General features: G+C 40.5%; 1 protein-coding gene across 13 annotated transcripts in view; it reads right to left on the minus strand.

Moving 5' to 3' along the window:
- The window catches only part of LOC122548961 (uncharacterized), a 428093-nt gene that overhangs the window by 144688 nt on the left and 269008 nt on the right, over positions 1-14397 (minus strand). For 12 of the 13 annotated variants that reach the window (XM_087986578.1, XM_087986574.1, XM_087986577.1 and 9 more), the window contains 2 exons: positions 13699-13809; positions 9864-9980 (listed from right to left, as the gene is read on the minus strand). In XM_087986578.1, coding sequence (XP_087842704.1) covers positions 9864-9980; positions 13699-13809 — 228 coding nt within the window. The remainder of the gene's footprint in view (positions 1-9863; positions 9981-13698; positions 13810-14397) is intronic. The other variant, XM_087986579.1, reaches the window with a different exon arrangement.

Genomic DNA, 14397 nt, shown 5'->3' on the forward strand with positions numbered 1-14397 from the left:
GAAAAGGATAGACCAGATCTAAAAGTTGAAGTTCTAAATTGGAGAAAGGCTAATTTTGACTATATTAGGCAAGAACTTTCAAAAGCTGACTGGGGGCAGATGTTCGCAAGTAAAAGGAAGGCTGGAAAATGGGAAGCCTTCAAAATGAGATAATGAGAATCCAGAGAAAGTATATCCCTGTTAGGGTGAAAGGAAAAGCTGGTAGGTATAGGGAATGCTGGATGACTAATGAAATTGAGGGTTTGATTAAGAAAAAGAAGGAAGCATATGCCAGGTATAGACAGGATAGATCGAGTGAATCCCAAGAGTATAAAGGCAGTAGGGAAATCAGGAGGGCAAAAAGGGGACATGAGATAGCTTTGGCAAATAAAGTTTAGGAGAATCCAAAAGGTTTTTACAAATACATTAAGGACAAAGGGTAACTAGGGAGAGAATAGGGCCCCTCAAAGATCAGCAAGGCGGCCTTTGTATGGAGCTGCAGAAAACGGTGCATAAATGAGAATGTTGCATCAGTATTTACTGTGGAAAAGGGTATGGAAGGTATAGAATGTAGGGAAATAGATGGTGGCACCTTGCAAAATGTCCATATTACAGAGAAGGAAATGCTGGATGTCTTGAAACGCATAAAGGTGGATAAATCCCCAGGACCTGATCAGGTGTACCCGAGAACTCTGTGAGAAGCTAGAGAAGTGATTGCTGGGCCTCTTGCTGAGATATTTGTATCATTGATAGTCACAGGTGAGGTGCCAGAAGACTAGGTTGGCTCACGTGGTGCCACTGTTTAAGAAGTGTGGTAAGGACAAGCCAGGGAACTATAGACCGGTGAGTCTGACATCGGCAGTGGGCAATTTGTTGAAGGGAATCCTGAGGGACAGATGTACATGTATTTGGAAAAGCAAGGACTGAATAGGGATAGTCAACATGGCTTTGTGTGTGGGAAATCATGTCTCACAAACTTGACTGAGTTTTTTTGAAGAAGCAACAAAGAGGATTGATGAGGGCAGGGTGGTAGATGTGATCTATATGGACTTCAGTAAAGAGTTCGACAAGGTTCATCGTGGGATTCTGGTTAGCAAGGTTAGATCTCATGGAATACAGGGAGAACTCGCCAATTGGATACAGAACTGGCTCAAAAATAGAAGACAGAGGGTGGTAGTGGAGGGTTGTTTTTCAGACTGGAGGCCTGTGACCACTGGAGTGCCACAAGGATTGGTGCTGGTCCCTCTACTTTTTGTCATTTGCATAAATGATTTGGATGCGAGCATAAAAGGTACAGTTAGTAAGTTTGCAGATGATACCAAACTTGGAGGTGTAGTGGACAGCGAAGAGAGTTACCTCAGATTACAACAGGATCTGGACCAGATGGGCCAATGGCCTGAGAAGTGGCAGATGGAGTTTCATTCAGATAAATGCGAGGTGCTGCATTTTGGGAAAGCAAATCTTAGCAGGACTTGGTCCTAGGGAGTGTTGCTGAACAAAGAGACCTTGGAGTGCAGGCTTATAGCTCCTTGAAAGTGGAGTCGCAGGTAGATAGGATAGTGAAGGAGGAGTTTGGTATGCTTTCTTTTACTGGTCAGAGTATTGAGTGCAGGAGTTGGGAGGTCATGTTGCGGTTGTACAGGACATTGGTTAGGCCACTGTTGGAATATTGCGTGCAATTCTGGTATCCTTCCTATCGCAAAGATGTTGTGAAACTTGAAAGGGTTCAGAAAAGTTTTACAAGAATGTTGCCAGGGTTGGAGGATTTGAGCTATAGGGAGAGGCTGAACAGGCTGGGAGTGTTTTCCCTGCAGTGTCGGAGGCTGAGGGGTGACCTTATAGAGGTTTACAAAATTATGAGGGGCATGGATAGGAGTTGGGGAGTCCAGAACTAGAGGGCATAGGTTGAGGATGAGCGGGGAAATATATAAAAGAGATCTAAGGGGCACCGTTTTCACAAAGAGGGTGGTATGTGTATGGAATGAGCTGCCAGAGGAAGTGGCGGAGGCTGGTAAGATTGCAATATTTAAAAGGCATTTGGATGGGTATATGAAAAGGAAGGGTTTGGAGGGATATGGGCCGGGTGCTGGCAGGTGGGACTAGATTAGATTGGGATATCTGGATGGGTTGGACCCAAGGGTCTGTTTCCATGCTGTACCTTTGTTAACAGTCTCTTGTGAACTTTATCAAATGCCTTCTGGAAGTCCATACAAACAACATCCACACACATTCTCCATTCCACTACCTTTGTCACCTCTTCAAAAAAATTAAGGGCTGTTATGCACAGCCTACCTTCATGAATCCATGCCAGCTCTCCCTGATTCACTGAAAGGTTTTTGAGGCATTCAATTACCCTATCCTTAAATCATAGACTCTAATGATTTCCCCACCACCGACATTAAACCAACTGGCCTATAATTCCCTGGCCTTCCTCATTTGCCCTTCTGTAAAAGTGGAGTGACGTAGGTAATTTTCCAATTCAGAGGGATGACTCCAGAACACAGGGAACTCAAAGTTTCTAGTTGGGGCATCTACAATTTTCTACCTTACCCTCATTTAAAATCCTCGATGGAAACCCCTCACCCTCACCTGTCCCACTAGAAACTTAGTCAAGATTAGAGTGGTGCTGGAAAAGTACTGCCGGTCAGGCAGCATCTGAGGAGCAGGAGAATTGATGTTTCGGGCAGTATCCTGGTGAAGGGCTCCTGCCCGAAACGTCGATTGTCCTGCTCATCGGATGCTGCCTGACCTGCTGCGCTTTTCCAGCACCACTCTAATCTTGACTCTGATCTCCAGCATCTGCAGTCCTCACATTCGCTCACTAGAAACTTACCTGAACACAGCAACTAATGTCATAAAAATGAGATGCTGCTTCTCAGGTAATTCTGTCTATCATTTCTCTCTATGGAGCTGCAGCAACAGATTACAATTGCAGGCAAGACTGGAAACCTAGCTTTAACTTGGAAAAAGCCATCGCAGTGATTAGCTTTGCAGACTGTGGCAACTACCTCAGGAGCATCACTGATCAGAAGTTCTGGGCCATATTAAATTGTGCCATTGATTGAACTGACATTTTTGGTATGGTATAACTGACATATAAAAATCCAAATTCAGCAGTACATCATTTTGAGTACAGGTAGGTAAATGGAATTGAAGTACAACTCTTCACCCTCATCTTTTCTTTATAAAGATTGCTCAGTGGCTTCACCCTTTGTCGTCTCCAGACCTAGAAGCACTTCAGCGGTGGCACGGTGGCTCTGTGGTTAGCACTGATGCCTCACAGCACCAGGGTCCCAGGTTCGATTCCAGCCTCCGGCGACTGTCTGAGTGGAGTTTGCACATTCTCCCCATGGGTTTCCCCCAGGTGCTCCGGTTTCCTCCCGCAGTCCAAGATGTGCAGGTCAGGTGAATTGGCCATGCTATATTGCCCGTAGTGTTAGGTGCATTAGTCAGAGGGAAATGGGTCTGGGTGGGTTACTCTTTGGAGGGTCGATGTGGACTTGTTGGGCCAAAGGGCCTGTTTCCACACTGTAGGGAATTTAATCACTTGAGATCACTGAACTCCTCTACATTTGAGCATCGTCAACTTTAATTGCATCACCACAGAAGGCCATGCCTTCAACTGCCAAGTTCCTAATTTTATCTGCCTTAAAATTTACCACTTTGAATAAACTTTTGGCCATCTGTTCTAATATCCTTTCTACCAATTTTTAATTAACACCTGAAATACCTTCAAATGTTCTATTGCATTACATGTTTTAACTTAAAAGGTGGTTTATAAAGGCACATTTTTGATGCTATGATCTAATTGAAAAGGTGAAGCAAGTTCAAGGGGTTGACTTGCCTATTCTATTCCCTATGTCCTTTGCTCTTTGCAATGGTACTGTGGGATTTTACATGTCCACCTGAGAGAGAGAGATGATGATGCTTCATTTTGGTGGTATATCCACGACAACAGCACCAACTGAATGTGCAACGTTCCTTCAGCATCACACTGTGTTGTATTGAGCAGTAATCTCAGATTATGTCCTTACAGCACTCATGTGGACTAAGGACCGACAGTCTCATACAATGATGTTAGCCATGGCCCATGATAACACAGACACATCTGAGCCAGAAGACTGTGGTTTCAAGTCAGGAAACTCTCCCAAGTGACTTGGAATAAATACATTCTTCACTAATCCTCACTGAAACCAGACTATCTGACCGACATCACATATTATGGGACAATAAAAGTGTTTAAAGTTAGAAAAAAGTGGAACGCAAAAGGAGCAGCACATTCTTTCCAATATTTCCAACGGGTCATAGTTACAAGATGTACCTTTAGAAAAAAGGTCAAGGAAAGGTTTGTGCAGGCAAGCAACTGAGGAGATGGGATTCGAAGGTTACTGGCTCAGGCTGAGTGTGTGTCAATACTAAAGATTAAATTGGAGAGGGGCAGTATTTGCACTGCTTCTAGGAGTGTGAGCAGAGACCACAACGGGTTGAATGGCCTTTTGTGCTGTAATGATTATTTGACTCCATGAGGGAAAAAATACTGTGTTAGGAGGAGATGGGAGCTGTGCAAATAAATATGAAGGAAAAACCGTGACAGTGGTTGCACTGTTTCCATGTTGTAATTTTGATGGAGTATGTTTACCCAATGGACCATTGAATGCAACAATTCTCAAGTCTTTGGGTCTTTAAGGATTAGTGCCACACCAGATGCAACAAAGCTACCATTAATTCAGGGGAAGGAGGGGCAGAAGAGAGGAACACAGTCTATAATATGATTGAAAAACTATATTCCTGCTCCCTCCATCTTTTATTTCTGCCTTATAGGTAGTTTTCAAGACATTGGGTGAAATTAATACCTGCAACTCCCCTCATCAAACCATTAACTGCAAGCAAATATGAGAAATAACAATACTAATTAGAAACATTGTAGATTACAGATTTGTGCTCACTGTATTGAAACAAATAGTTCAAATTTTAAAACCGCAATGAATAATCATCATTCCTCAGTGATTCTTGTCACATGTTTTCTTCCCATGGCTAGAAAATGTTACTACACAATGCCCATTGCTTTCCCTCTCTTGGCAGTGCAGCAATGCTCAATTCATATTCTGAATCTACAGACTGAACGACAAGGATTGCAGCTTACAGCTTTCAAACCTCACTTCTTGGCAGAGGATGTTATAATGCCAATTTACTGCACTATAACCATATGGCCCCTCCCATTCCACTAAATAGCCTTCCCACTACTCCCTTGAGGGGTTTAAATACCGTCAAGGATTATTCCTCCAAACTGGCAACTTTTCTAGTATTTTGTCCACTATGCTGTAAATCATGTGTATCTGGGCACGAGTATTGGTGAGCTATGCTTTTGTAACAGGCATCACAGCCATGCTCCACAAGTGCTCAGTAGACACCTGCACTTGAACATACTAGCAGGCAGTCACTTCATAGAAACCAAATTAAGAGGATGAACCTTGCTCTTTCTCCCTCCAGAAAGGCACAGTTCTACTGGCTTGCCTCAGGCCTCACTTAATTGAACAATCTCAGTGCATTTTGGTGACAACGGTGGTCTGTACATCTTATTATTGCATTTTACAGTGCATTGCTAATTGAACCCAATCTGCATATACTCCATGACACAACCCCCTCCACCTGTTAACTGCAAAGCTTCAGTAAAAGAGAATGTCAGGTCAATCAATTCTGCCATACATTGGTTTAAAACTTGCTTCTAAAAAAGATCGAGAAGTGCTGAATTCAGTTTATTCAGAACAATCAGAAACAGTGACAGTTTTGAAAGAAGAGCATTTAAAGTCACACCATTGTGGGGCGCAAAGATGAGGTTTGTTGATAGACAAGAAGATAGGCCCTACACAGTGAAAAACTGGAAACCTTCGACCTCCAAAACTTGTTTTCTCATCTATCTCACCTATTAAAATGTGTCCAAAATGTCAGATCCCTTCAACTAGCCTGCTTCCCCAATATTAAAGTTGTTGCCAGTCATTTATCTAAGCACTGCTGAATTAAGCCTCTCCTTAACTCCTGGTCAACTTTAAGGGCGGTTAGATGGTCATTGGATAAACATATGGATGATAATGGAACAGTGTAGGTGAGATGCGCTTCAGATTGGTTTCACAGGGTGGCGCAACATCGAGGGCCGAAGCACCTGTACTGCACTGTAATGTTCTATGTTCAAACAAAATTGAGCAACTTCTCCCCAACGACTCTGAAGTGATACAAAAAAGTTAAATAATTGCTGATTGCAGCAACAAGCCCAAGTTTTAAATGAAATAGTTTATTGCCCCTCCCCTGGAAAATACAATGTCCTGTCAGACAGTAAAACTGCTACTCCTGGCATTTCAGAGTAGTAATCATGTCATCACTTATTTAGAAGGAGTAAACATCCCCCACATTAGGTTACTTGCTGTGGGCAAGTATAAAGTTGCCCATCACTAAATTAATTATCGTACAGAGCATCACAGTGGATAATCAGAGTGAGGAAGAGGAGTGCTAAGAGAATAAAATGCACAAGATCAAATTCCAAACAGTTTTATCACTCAGAAGCTCTGTTTATCGCCTTTGAACAAATTCAGGAGTATGGTATTTTGCATAATATGAGACAACTAATATTCAAGCATCCTGTAAAACACCATGCTGGTTGCATAAGACTCCCCTTCATTAGTGTATGTATCACAACTAGCCCATAAATGTGAATTTAGAAATGGTTTTATTGATGTATGATATAAAGACCTTCTACTTTTACTTTGCTCACAAGGTATGAATGACAGTGGCAAGTAACAACGATTGCAGAGATTGTGCTGGGAAAGGCACAGATGGTCAATCACCTTGCATGCATAGATCAAGCAGATCAGACTGGATGGTGATGGTAGACTTCCTTCCTTTCAGGACACGATCAAAGATGTTTGGTTGTCACAACCTGGTAGTTTTTTATTGTAAACTTTCTGATGTCAACCTACAAATGACCTTTAAAATTGAACACAATTGTGCAACTGCCATGGTGGAATGTGAACTCATGATCACTAGATTCCTGGTTTAATATTATACTTAAGGGTATAGATGCATAGTCCAGTACAACCAAAAATCTGGAGCCACACATTCAGATTCCAATACAATAGCCAGGCAATGTAAATTCAGATTATCCTACAAATCTAGAGTTGCGAGAGTCCTTCAAAGATGTAACAAGCAAAGTTGATCATAGGGATCCTGTAGATGTAACATGACAGTAGAGAAGTATTGCACAAAAAGGCTAATACACAAAATAAGATTATATGGGATTAGGGGCAAGTTATTAGCTTGGATAGACAACTAGCTAACCAACAAAAAGCAGAGATTTTGGATAAATGGGTCTTTGTCTGGTTGGCAAGATGTAGCTAAGTAGGGTGTCACATAGTTCAGTCCTTGGGGCCCCAATTACTTATAGTCTATGTTATTGACTTGGATGCAGGAATAGAATGAACTACAACCAGGTTTACAGATGACACTTAAATAGGCGGGAAAGTAAGTTGCAATTAAGAAACTTTGGGTAGGGGAGTCCAAAACTAGAGGGCATAAGTTTTGGGTAAGAGGAGAAAGATTTAAAATGGGCCTAATGACAACTTTTTCACCCACAGCAGGTAGTGTATGTATGGAATGAGCTGCCAGAAGTAGTGGTAAGGCTGCTACAATTACGTCATTTTAAAGGCACCTGGATGGGTATATGAATAAGAAGGATATCTGGTCAGCATGGACGAGTTGTTTCCATGCTGTACAACATTATGACTCTAACACATTTATGAAAAATATGGATAGGTTAGGTGAATGAGCCAAAATTTGGCAGATAATATGGATAAGTGTGAGGCTTTCCATTTTAGTGGGAGGTATAGAAAGGCAACTTAGTATCTAAATGGGGAGAAATTTCACAGTGCTTCAATGCAAAGGGATCTGGTTGTCCTCATGCATGAATCACAGGAAGCTAGTATGCAGATACAGCAACTAATAAGGAAAGCAAATGGGATTTTGGTATTTATTGTTAAATGAGCAGGGGATAAAAGCACGGAAGTTTTGCTATAATCCTGCAAGATATTTGAGATATGACACCTCAGGTATTGTGTATAATTTTGGTCACCTTAGTTGAGGACGACGTAGTTACATTGCAGGCAGTTCAGAAAAAGATTCACCCGATTAATTCCAGAGATGAAAGATTTGTCTTGTGACAACAGATTGAGTAGTTTAGGCCTATATGCTCTGGAGTTTAGCAGAATGAGAAGAGAGCTTATTCTAGGACAGCACCATGGCTCAGTGGTTTGCAATTCCAGCCTCGGGCAACTGTCTGCGTGGAGTCTGCACATTCTCCCAGTGTCTGCGTGTGTTTCCGCTGGGTGCTCCAGTTTCCTCCTACAACCCAAAGATGTGCAGGTCAGGTGAATTGGCCATGCTAAATTGCCCGTAGTGATCGGTGCATTAGTAGGGAGTAGGGGAATGGGTCTGGGTGGGTTACTCTTTGGAGGGTCAGCGTGGACTTGTTGGGTCGAAGGGCCTGCTTCCGCACTGTAGGGAATCTAATCTAATCGAGGCATACAAGATGCTTAAGGGGATTGATAAACTAGATGTAGAGAGGACATTTCCTTGTGAGCATTCTAGAACGAGAGGTCATAATTTTAAGTAAAGAATAGCAGATTTAAAACGGAGATGAGGAAGAATTACTTCTCTCAGAGGGTCATGAATCTGTGACATTCACTACTCTGGGGAGCAGTGGATGCCAGGAATTTGAGGAGATAGAGAGATATTTAGTTAGTAGAAGTTGAAGAGTTCTGGACAGCAGGCCAGAAAGTGAAGTTGGTGCTAAAATGAGATTAGCCATAAGCGTATTAAATGGTGGAGCAAGCTTGAGGGGCTGAGTTGCCTATTCCTGCTCCAATTCTTATGTTCTCAACTAGAATAAAAAAAAACTAACCAGTAATGGTATCTGTGGAGGTAGTTGTAAAAACCTTTCTAGTTCATGAATGCCTTTTAGGGAAGAAAATGTGCCATTTTACCCAATCTGGCCTACATGTGATTCCAGACTCAACCATCAATGTGGTTGACTCTTAACTGTCCTCAAAATGGCTGAGCAGCTGGAAATAAGCAATAAGTTCTTGTGCTAGCAGTGTCCTATAATCCATGAGTATTTTTTAAAAATCTAGCCTACTATACCTTACAGTATTAGAAAGCTCAAGGATTGTGTAAATGTTTGTAGCTTGGGTGTCGAGCTGGTGAACATATCCACAGCGACTGCAGTAATAGAAAGCACTCCAGCTATATTAGTCAAAAATAGATCATACACAGAAAAACAAAATTGCCTGATTCAACCTGGGCTAACAGCAATCTATATTCTTTATTTCCCACACAATACTCCAATATAAAGCAAGCAATCTTAAGATCTCCTCTCAGCTGGTAACTTGATTTCTCTTACACTACCTAATCATGTCCTGCTCTCCTCCATTAGGCAGACATGCTTTGCTTGGGGGTGGAGGAGGAGAGGGGGTGGGGAGGTTGCTCTCAAGAGATTGGGTGACATTGTGTTCCACAGCCCAATAGTGACCATTCTTCATGTAAGAGTCCAGGTAAAAATCAAATGCGGGAAGATTGCAGCCAAGCATGATCATGTGAGAACATTTTAACTAGAGGCATTAGATAATCCTCAGACCAGGAATTTTAGTAGCTAATCCATTCTCTAACACAACAGCAACATTAAATGTTGTCCTGTTCAAGAATACGTAACTCAACACAAACATATGATTGAACCAGGGTCTTTCTGATGTGCGACTCAGCAACAAATTGGTCAGTACATTTACCAAAAAGATACTATTAAACTCCAAATATAATGCTATATGTTAAATTTCACTGCTTACCTGTTACTTCCTGTGTAGGCTCCATGTGCTGCTGAGCTGGTTTGGTTGGTAAATCAGTTATAAATGTCTCTTTTTCCCATAAGTTTACTTCAGCCAGATTTCCTGAGAGTTCTGTACCTACAAACAGGATGGTAGATTTATAAAACAGATCTGAAACCTTTCTAAGTACATATAAAAACAAGTCAGTGATACTATTTCCAAACTTATGATAAAAAGATAAAGGTTTACAGTCCATCACATCCTGCAAACTCAACCAATTATTCTATTTTGTGTGCATTTTCAGATGGAGTTCCATTCCTCATTTTGGACTTTTTTGTCAAGTACCATTTGGCAATTCATATTTTTGCTTTTGGACAAAGCTGTTCATTGATTTGGTATATACATTCACTCTGGACAAATGCTTTGTCTCTTTACTACCTACCGTCACCATTCCCTTTGCCTTTTATTCCACATCACTGTTGCCACTTAATCTCCCCTTCATCCTACCCTGTTCCAGACACTTCCCTTTTATACATTCTCCTTCCACCCCTTTCAAGAGCATGTAACTTCTCACACTGAAACGGTTTTCCTCTCTCCACAGATTCTGCCAAAACTGAGTAAACCCAGCATCCACATTCCATTTTTATCCCCTTCCTTTACTGTTTCAAACATTCATGCATACGCCCATAATATTATAGGATGGTCTCTTATTGAACCTTCCAAAGTGTCCCTTGGTGTGTCTACCTGCTACATAAAACATTTCTCCCAACAGCTCTCCTCACTCTTATATTGGATTGACAATTTAAAATTGATGACCCCTCGTCATTGTCACTACCATCCATGTTTAAGGTCAATATCATTCCACTAGCAAACGCAGTTCAACTAGGACTCAGTGCATTCATCTGTTGAGTAAGACCTAATCTGAAATTTGTACATATGTACTTTAATCTAATTTAATTTATACTTGGCATTAAACAGGGACTTGCCCTCCAGCCCGCTGCAGGAGGAAGGGAGCACCTTAACTATATATGACATTAAATGTTTCAGTTAGATCCTTTGACTTGGGAGCATGTATAAATAGCTAACTCTCTGCAGCTCCAGAGTTAAATGTCTCAAGGAATGAGACAAAAGAACAAGAAACATATTTGATTGCTTTTACCTAAATGTAATAGCTGTTTGAGTAGGATTAATGAGCATTTCTAGTCTTTAAATTAAAAAATAAAGCTTTTCGTTTGTGCTTAGGTCTTTAGCCGTATTTTTTCTCTCCTTTTCTGACAAAGAGCTTAAGTACAAAATTGATACTGGTATAAAAAAAATTACCATAAAGTATAACAAGTGGGGAAATTTTCCATGTGTAAAGAGAAGGGATATTACATCAATTAAAAATAACATTAGGATAGAGATGGCAGATCAGATGACGCATTGCTCTTGTAGCATGTGGAACTAACAGACACCAAGGTGATCCAGAGTGAATATATTTGTAACAAGGTGTTTGCAGGTAGAGTTGAGGGGCTGGAGTCCGAGGTATGGGTGGAATTAATCTAACAGCTCCTTAACAGCAGCTACATTGTAGAACAGAGAAAGAAAAGAAAGATAATGAGGGCATGTAAAAAAAAAATAGTACAATTAGAAATGGGTGACTTTAATCTTCATGTAGATTGGGAAAATCAAATTGGTAGAGGGTTTACTAGAATAATATGTTGTGGATGCAAACAGGAATCAGGCTATTTTGGATTTGGCAATGTATAATGAGGCAGGTTTAATAAATCACCCCAGAATAATAAAAAATATCTAGGAAATAATTACCATAGTATCACAGCATTTGTCATTCAGTTTCAGAGTGAGAAACTTGGGTAAGAAACAATTGTATTACTTTTAAATAAGGGCAGTTACAAAAGAATGGAGGATAAACTTGACTGGAGTAGACTGGGAAAGTGGCTCATCAGAAAAGACAGTTGAGGGACAACAGAAGATGTTAAAGAAAGCAGTTCATATTTCCTACTGAGGAAAGAAGATTCTAGGAAGGTAATAAACCAACCATAGTTAACCAGGTAAGTTAAAGATACTCAAATTGAAAGAGAAAAAAAACAAATGTGGCAAAGTAGATGGCTTACATTCTAGGATTTGGAAGGAAATAGCTACATAAATAGTGGATACATTGCTAGTTATCTTCCAAAACTCCTTAGATTCTGGAACAGTCCCAGAGGACTGGAAAACTGCCAGTCTAATACCTCTATTCAAAAAGGGAGACAATCAACAGTTTAAAAACTATAGGCCAATTAGCTTAACATGCCATTGGCAAAGTACTTATGACTATTATAAACAACGAACAAGCATTTTGAAATGCATTATAAGTAGAGTCAGCATGACTTCTTGAAGGGGAAATCATGCCTAACAAATTTATCAGACTCCTTCACGGCAGTATCAAGGAGGACAGATAAAGAGGAACCAGTAGATATAGGTCATCTGGATTTCCAAAAGCCGTTGATGAAGTATAGCACATGAGACCACTTAAGATGGGAGTTTCTGGCATTCAGAATAATATCAGTTTGAAATGGGGATTAGGTAACTGACAGAGGATAGAGTTCAGATAAAGATGCATTTTCAGATTTGCAATCTATAATTCGGGGAGTACCAAAGGGATCAGTCCTGGAGAGCCACAATTATTTGTGATAAATATTGATGATTTTGATGACGAATGTGAATGTAATATGATCAAGCTTGCAGATGACAAAAACAGGTCTCAAGGTAAGTGAGGGGGATGACAAGAGGTTTACAGAAGGTCATGAACAAGTTGAGTGGGTGGACAAAAGGTCAGATGGAGTATACAGTAGGAAAAATGTGAAGTTGTGCATTTTGACAGCAGGAAGGATAGAAGAGTTGAATGCTATTTAATTGTAGATAGCCACAGCATTCAAAGATCTGGGGGGGGGTATGGGTGATCTTGAGGCATGAATCATTGAAACTAGTATATAAAGTTCATTGGGTAATGGGGGAAGGCAAATGCAATGTTAGCTTTTATTTCAAAGGGAATAGAGTATAAAAATAGGCATGTCTTGCTGTAACCAACAAGGCACTCACGAGACTTGGAATACTGTGAACTCTGGTCTCATATCTAAGGAAGGGTAGACTGGCATTGTTGACAGTCCAGAGAAGAGGGATTGGGGTGGGCAGGGGGGAAAGAGGGTACATGTGAAAAGGTTGTAATCCCTTTGTGGAAGATTCTCAGACCAAAGAGCATAATCTCAGAGTTGTAGTTGCTTATTTATGAGAGAGATGAGATTAGTTTCTTTTCTCAGAGGATAGTGAATAGGTGGGATTCTTTACCCCAGAGGTTATAGAGACTTGATCATTGAGTATATTCAGGGCTGAGATAGACATTTTTTTAAATCAGCAAGAGAATTAGGGCTGTGGAGAAAAGGCAACAAAGCGGAGAATTATCAGGTTATCTACAGTCTGATCGAATGGTGGAGTAGACTGACTCAACTGAATGGTCTACTTCTGCTTCTAAGTCGTACAGTCAACAACAATCCATCTTAAAGGAGGTCAATGAAGACTTACGAAGAGAACTCACAATAATACCTAATTATATCTTCAATGTTTACCCATATCCTTAGCACAAAAACCGCAGCTCTTCTACTGTTAACACAGAGTAAATCATAAAGCACAGAGATCAGTAATTTTTAAAATAATCTTTGCTAGCCACATCCATAAATTGTTATGCAATTCATGAATCAGAGTCTTCAATCATTTGGAAAATTAGTCATTTCAAAGTCTCCAGAACTCTTCATCCCAAAACAATTCAGGAAATATGTCAGTAACATATGCACATTTGCTACAATTTCATTCTACGTACTCAGTTCTTGTTCTGCTGGTGAAAGTGTGGTGCTGCTATTTGTTACTTCCTCCTGATTAACCCAAAGGTCTTCTTCAAATGCTAAGGGTGCTGTAACTGTAGCCATGGAATCTGCATAAGCACAATAAACGCTTGTAAGTTACAAGAAAAGAGTTATGCAACTGTATAAGAACCCTCTTTCCAATGTTATTGGAAGTACTGAACAATGCAGAATAGAAGTCCCAATCTTAATTCTTGCACTGTTTTGTGAATGCAATCCAGTTACATTTGGGCTCAAGCTTCAAAGGGGAATTTTAAAATAGGTAATACCCTATTTGCAACCATCAACTTTGTTGGAAAATATGAGAGCATATATATGGAAAGAACAGAGTGATGGAATCTTGAGTTTCTTCTCAGATGACCTGACATTCACAAATTAAGCTCATAGCTGAATAATGGCCACTTGGATGAAGTGAGCGTGGGATGTTTGTAGCTCTGCAGTTGCATCCCAGCCAGAAGCACCATGATGGTAGGGAAGAGTGAAAAACAGGAGGACAGCCAGCTCTTTTAGTAGCTCTATATTTCAATCTCCTTGGTAAATCAATAAGATAGTAAAATGTCAGAATGGTTTATTATGGTATTAGGTTTGAAGGACAATGGAAGCAAACAGAGGGCCAATTTCACCATGAAATATAAATGGCTGTGGAATAAATGAACAGA

Source organism: Chiloscyllium plagiosum, unplaced genomic scaffold, assembly GCF_037043375.1.
Source record: "Chiloscyllium plagiosum isolate Xiang-an unplaced genomic scaffold, Cpla_swu_hap1 HiC_scaffold_4, whole genome shotgun sequence".
Classification (NCBI taxonomy): domain Eukaryota; kingdom Metazoa; phylum Chordata; class Chondrichthyes; order Orectolobiformes; family Hemiscylliidae; genus Chiloscyllium; species Chiloscyllium plagiosum.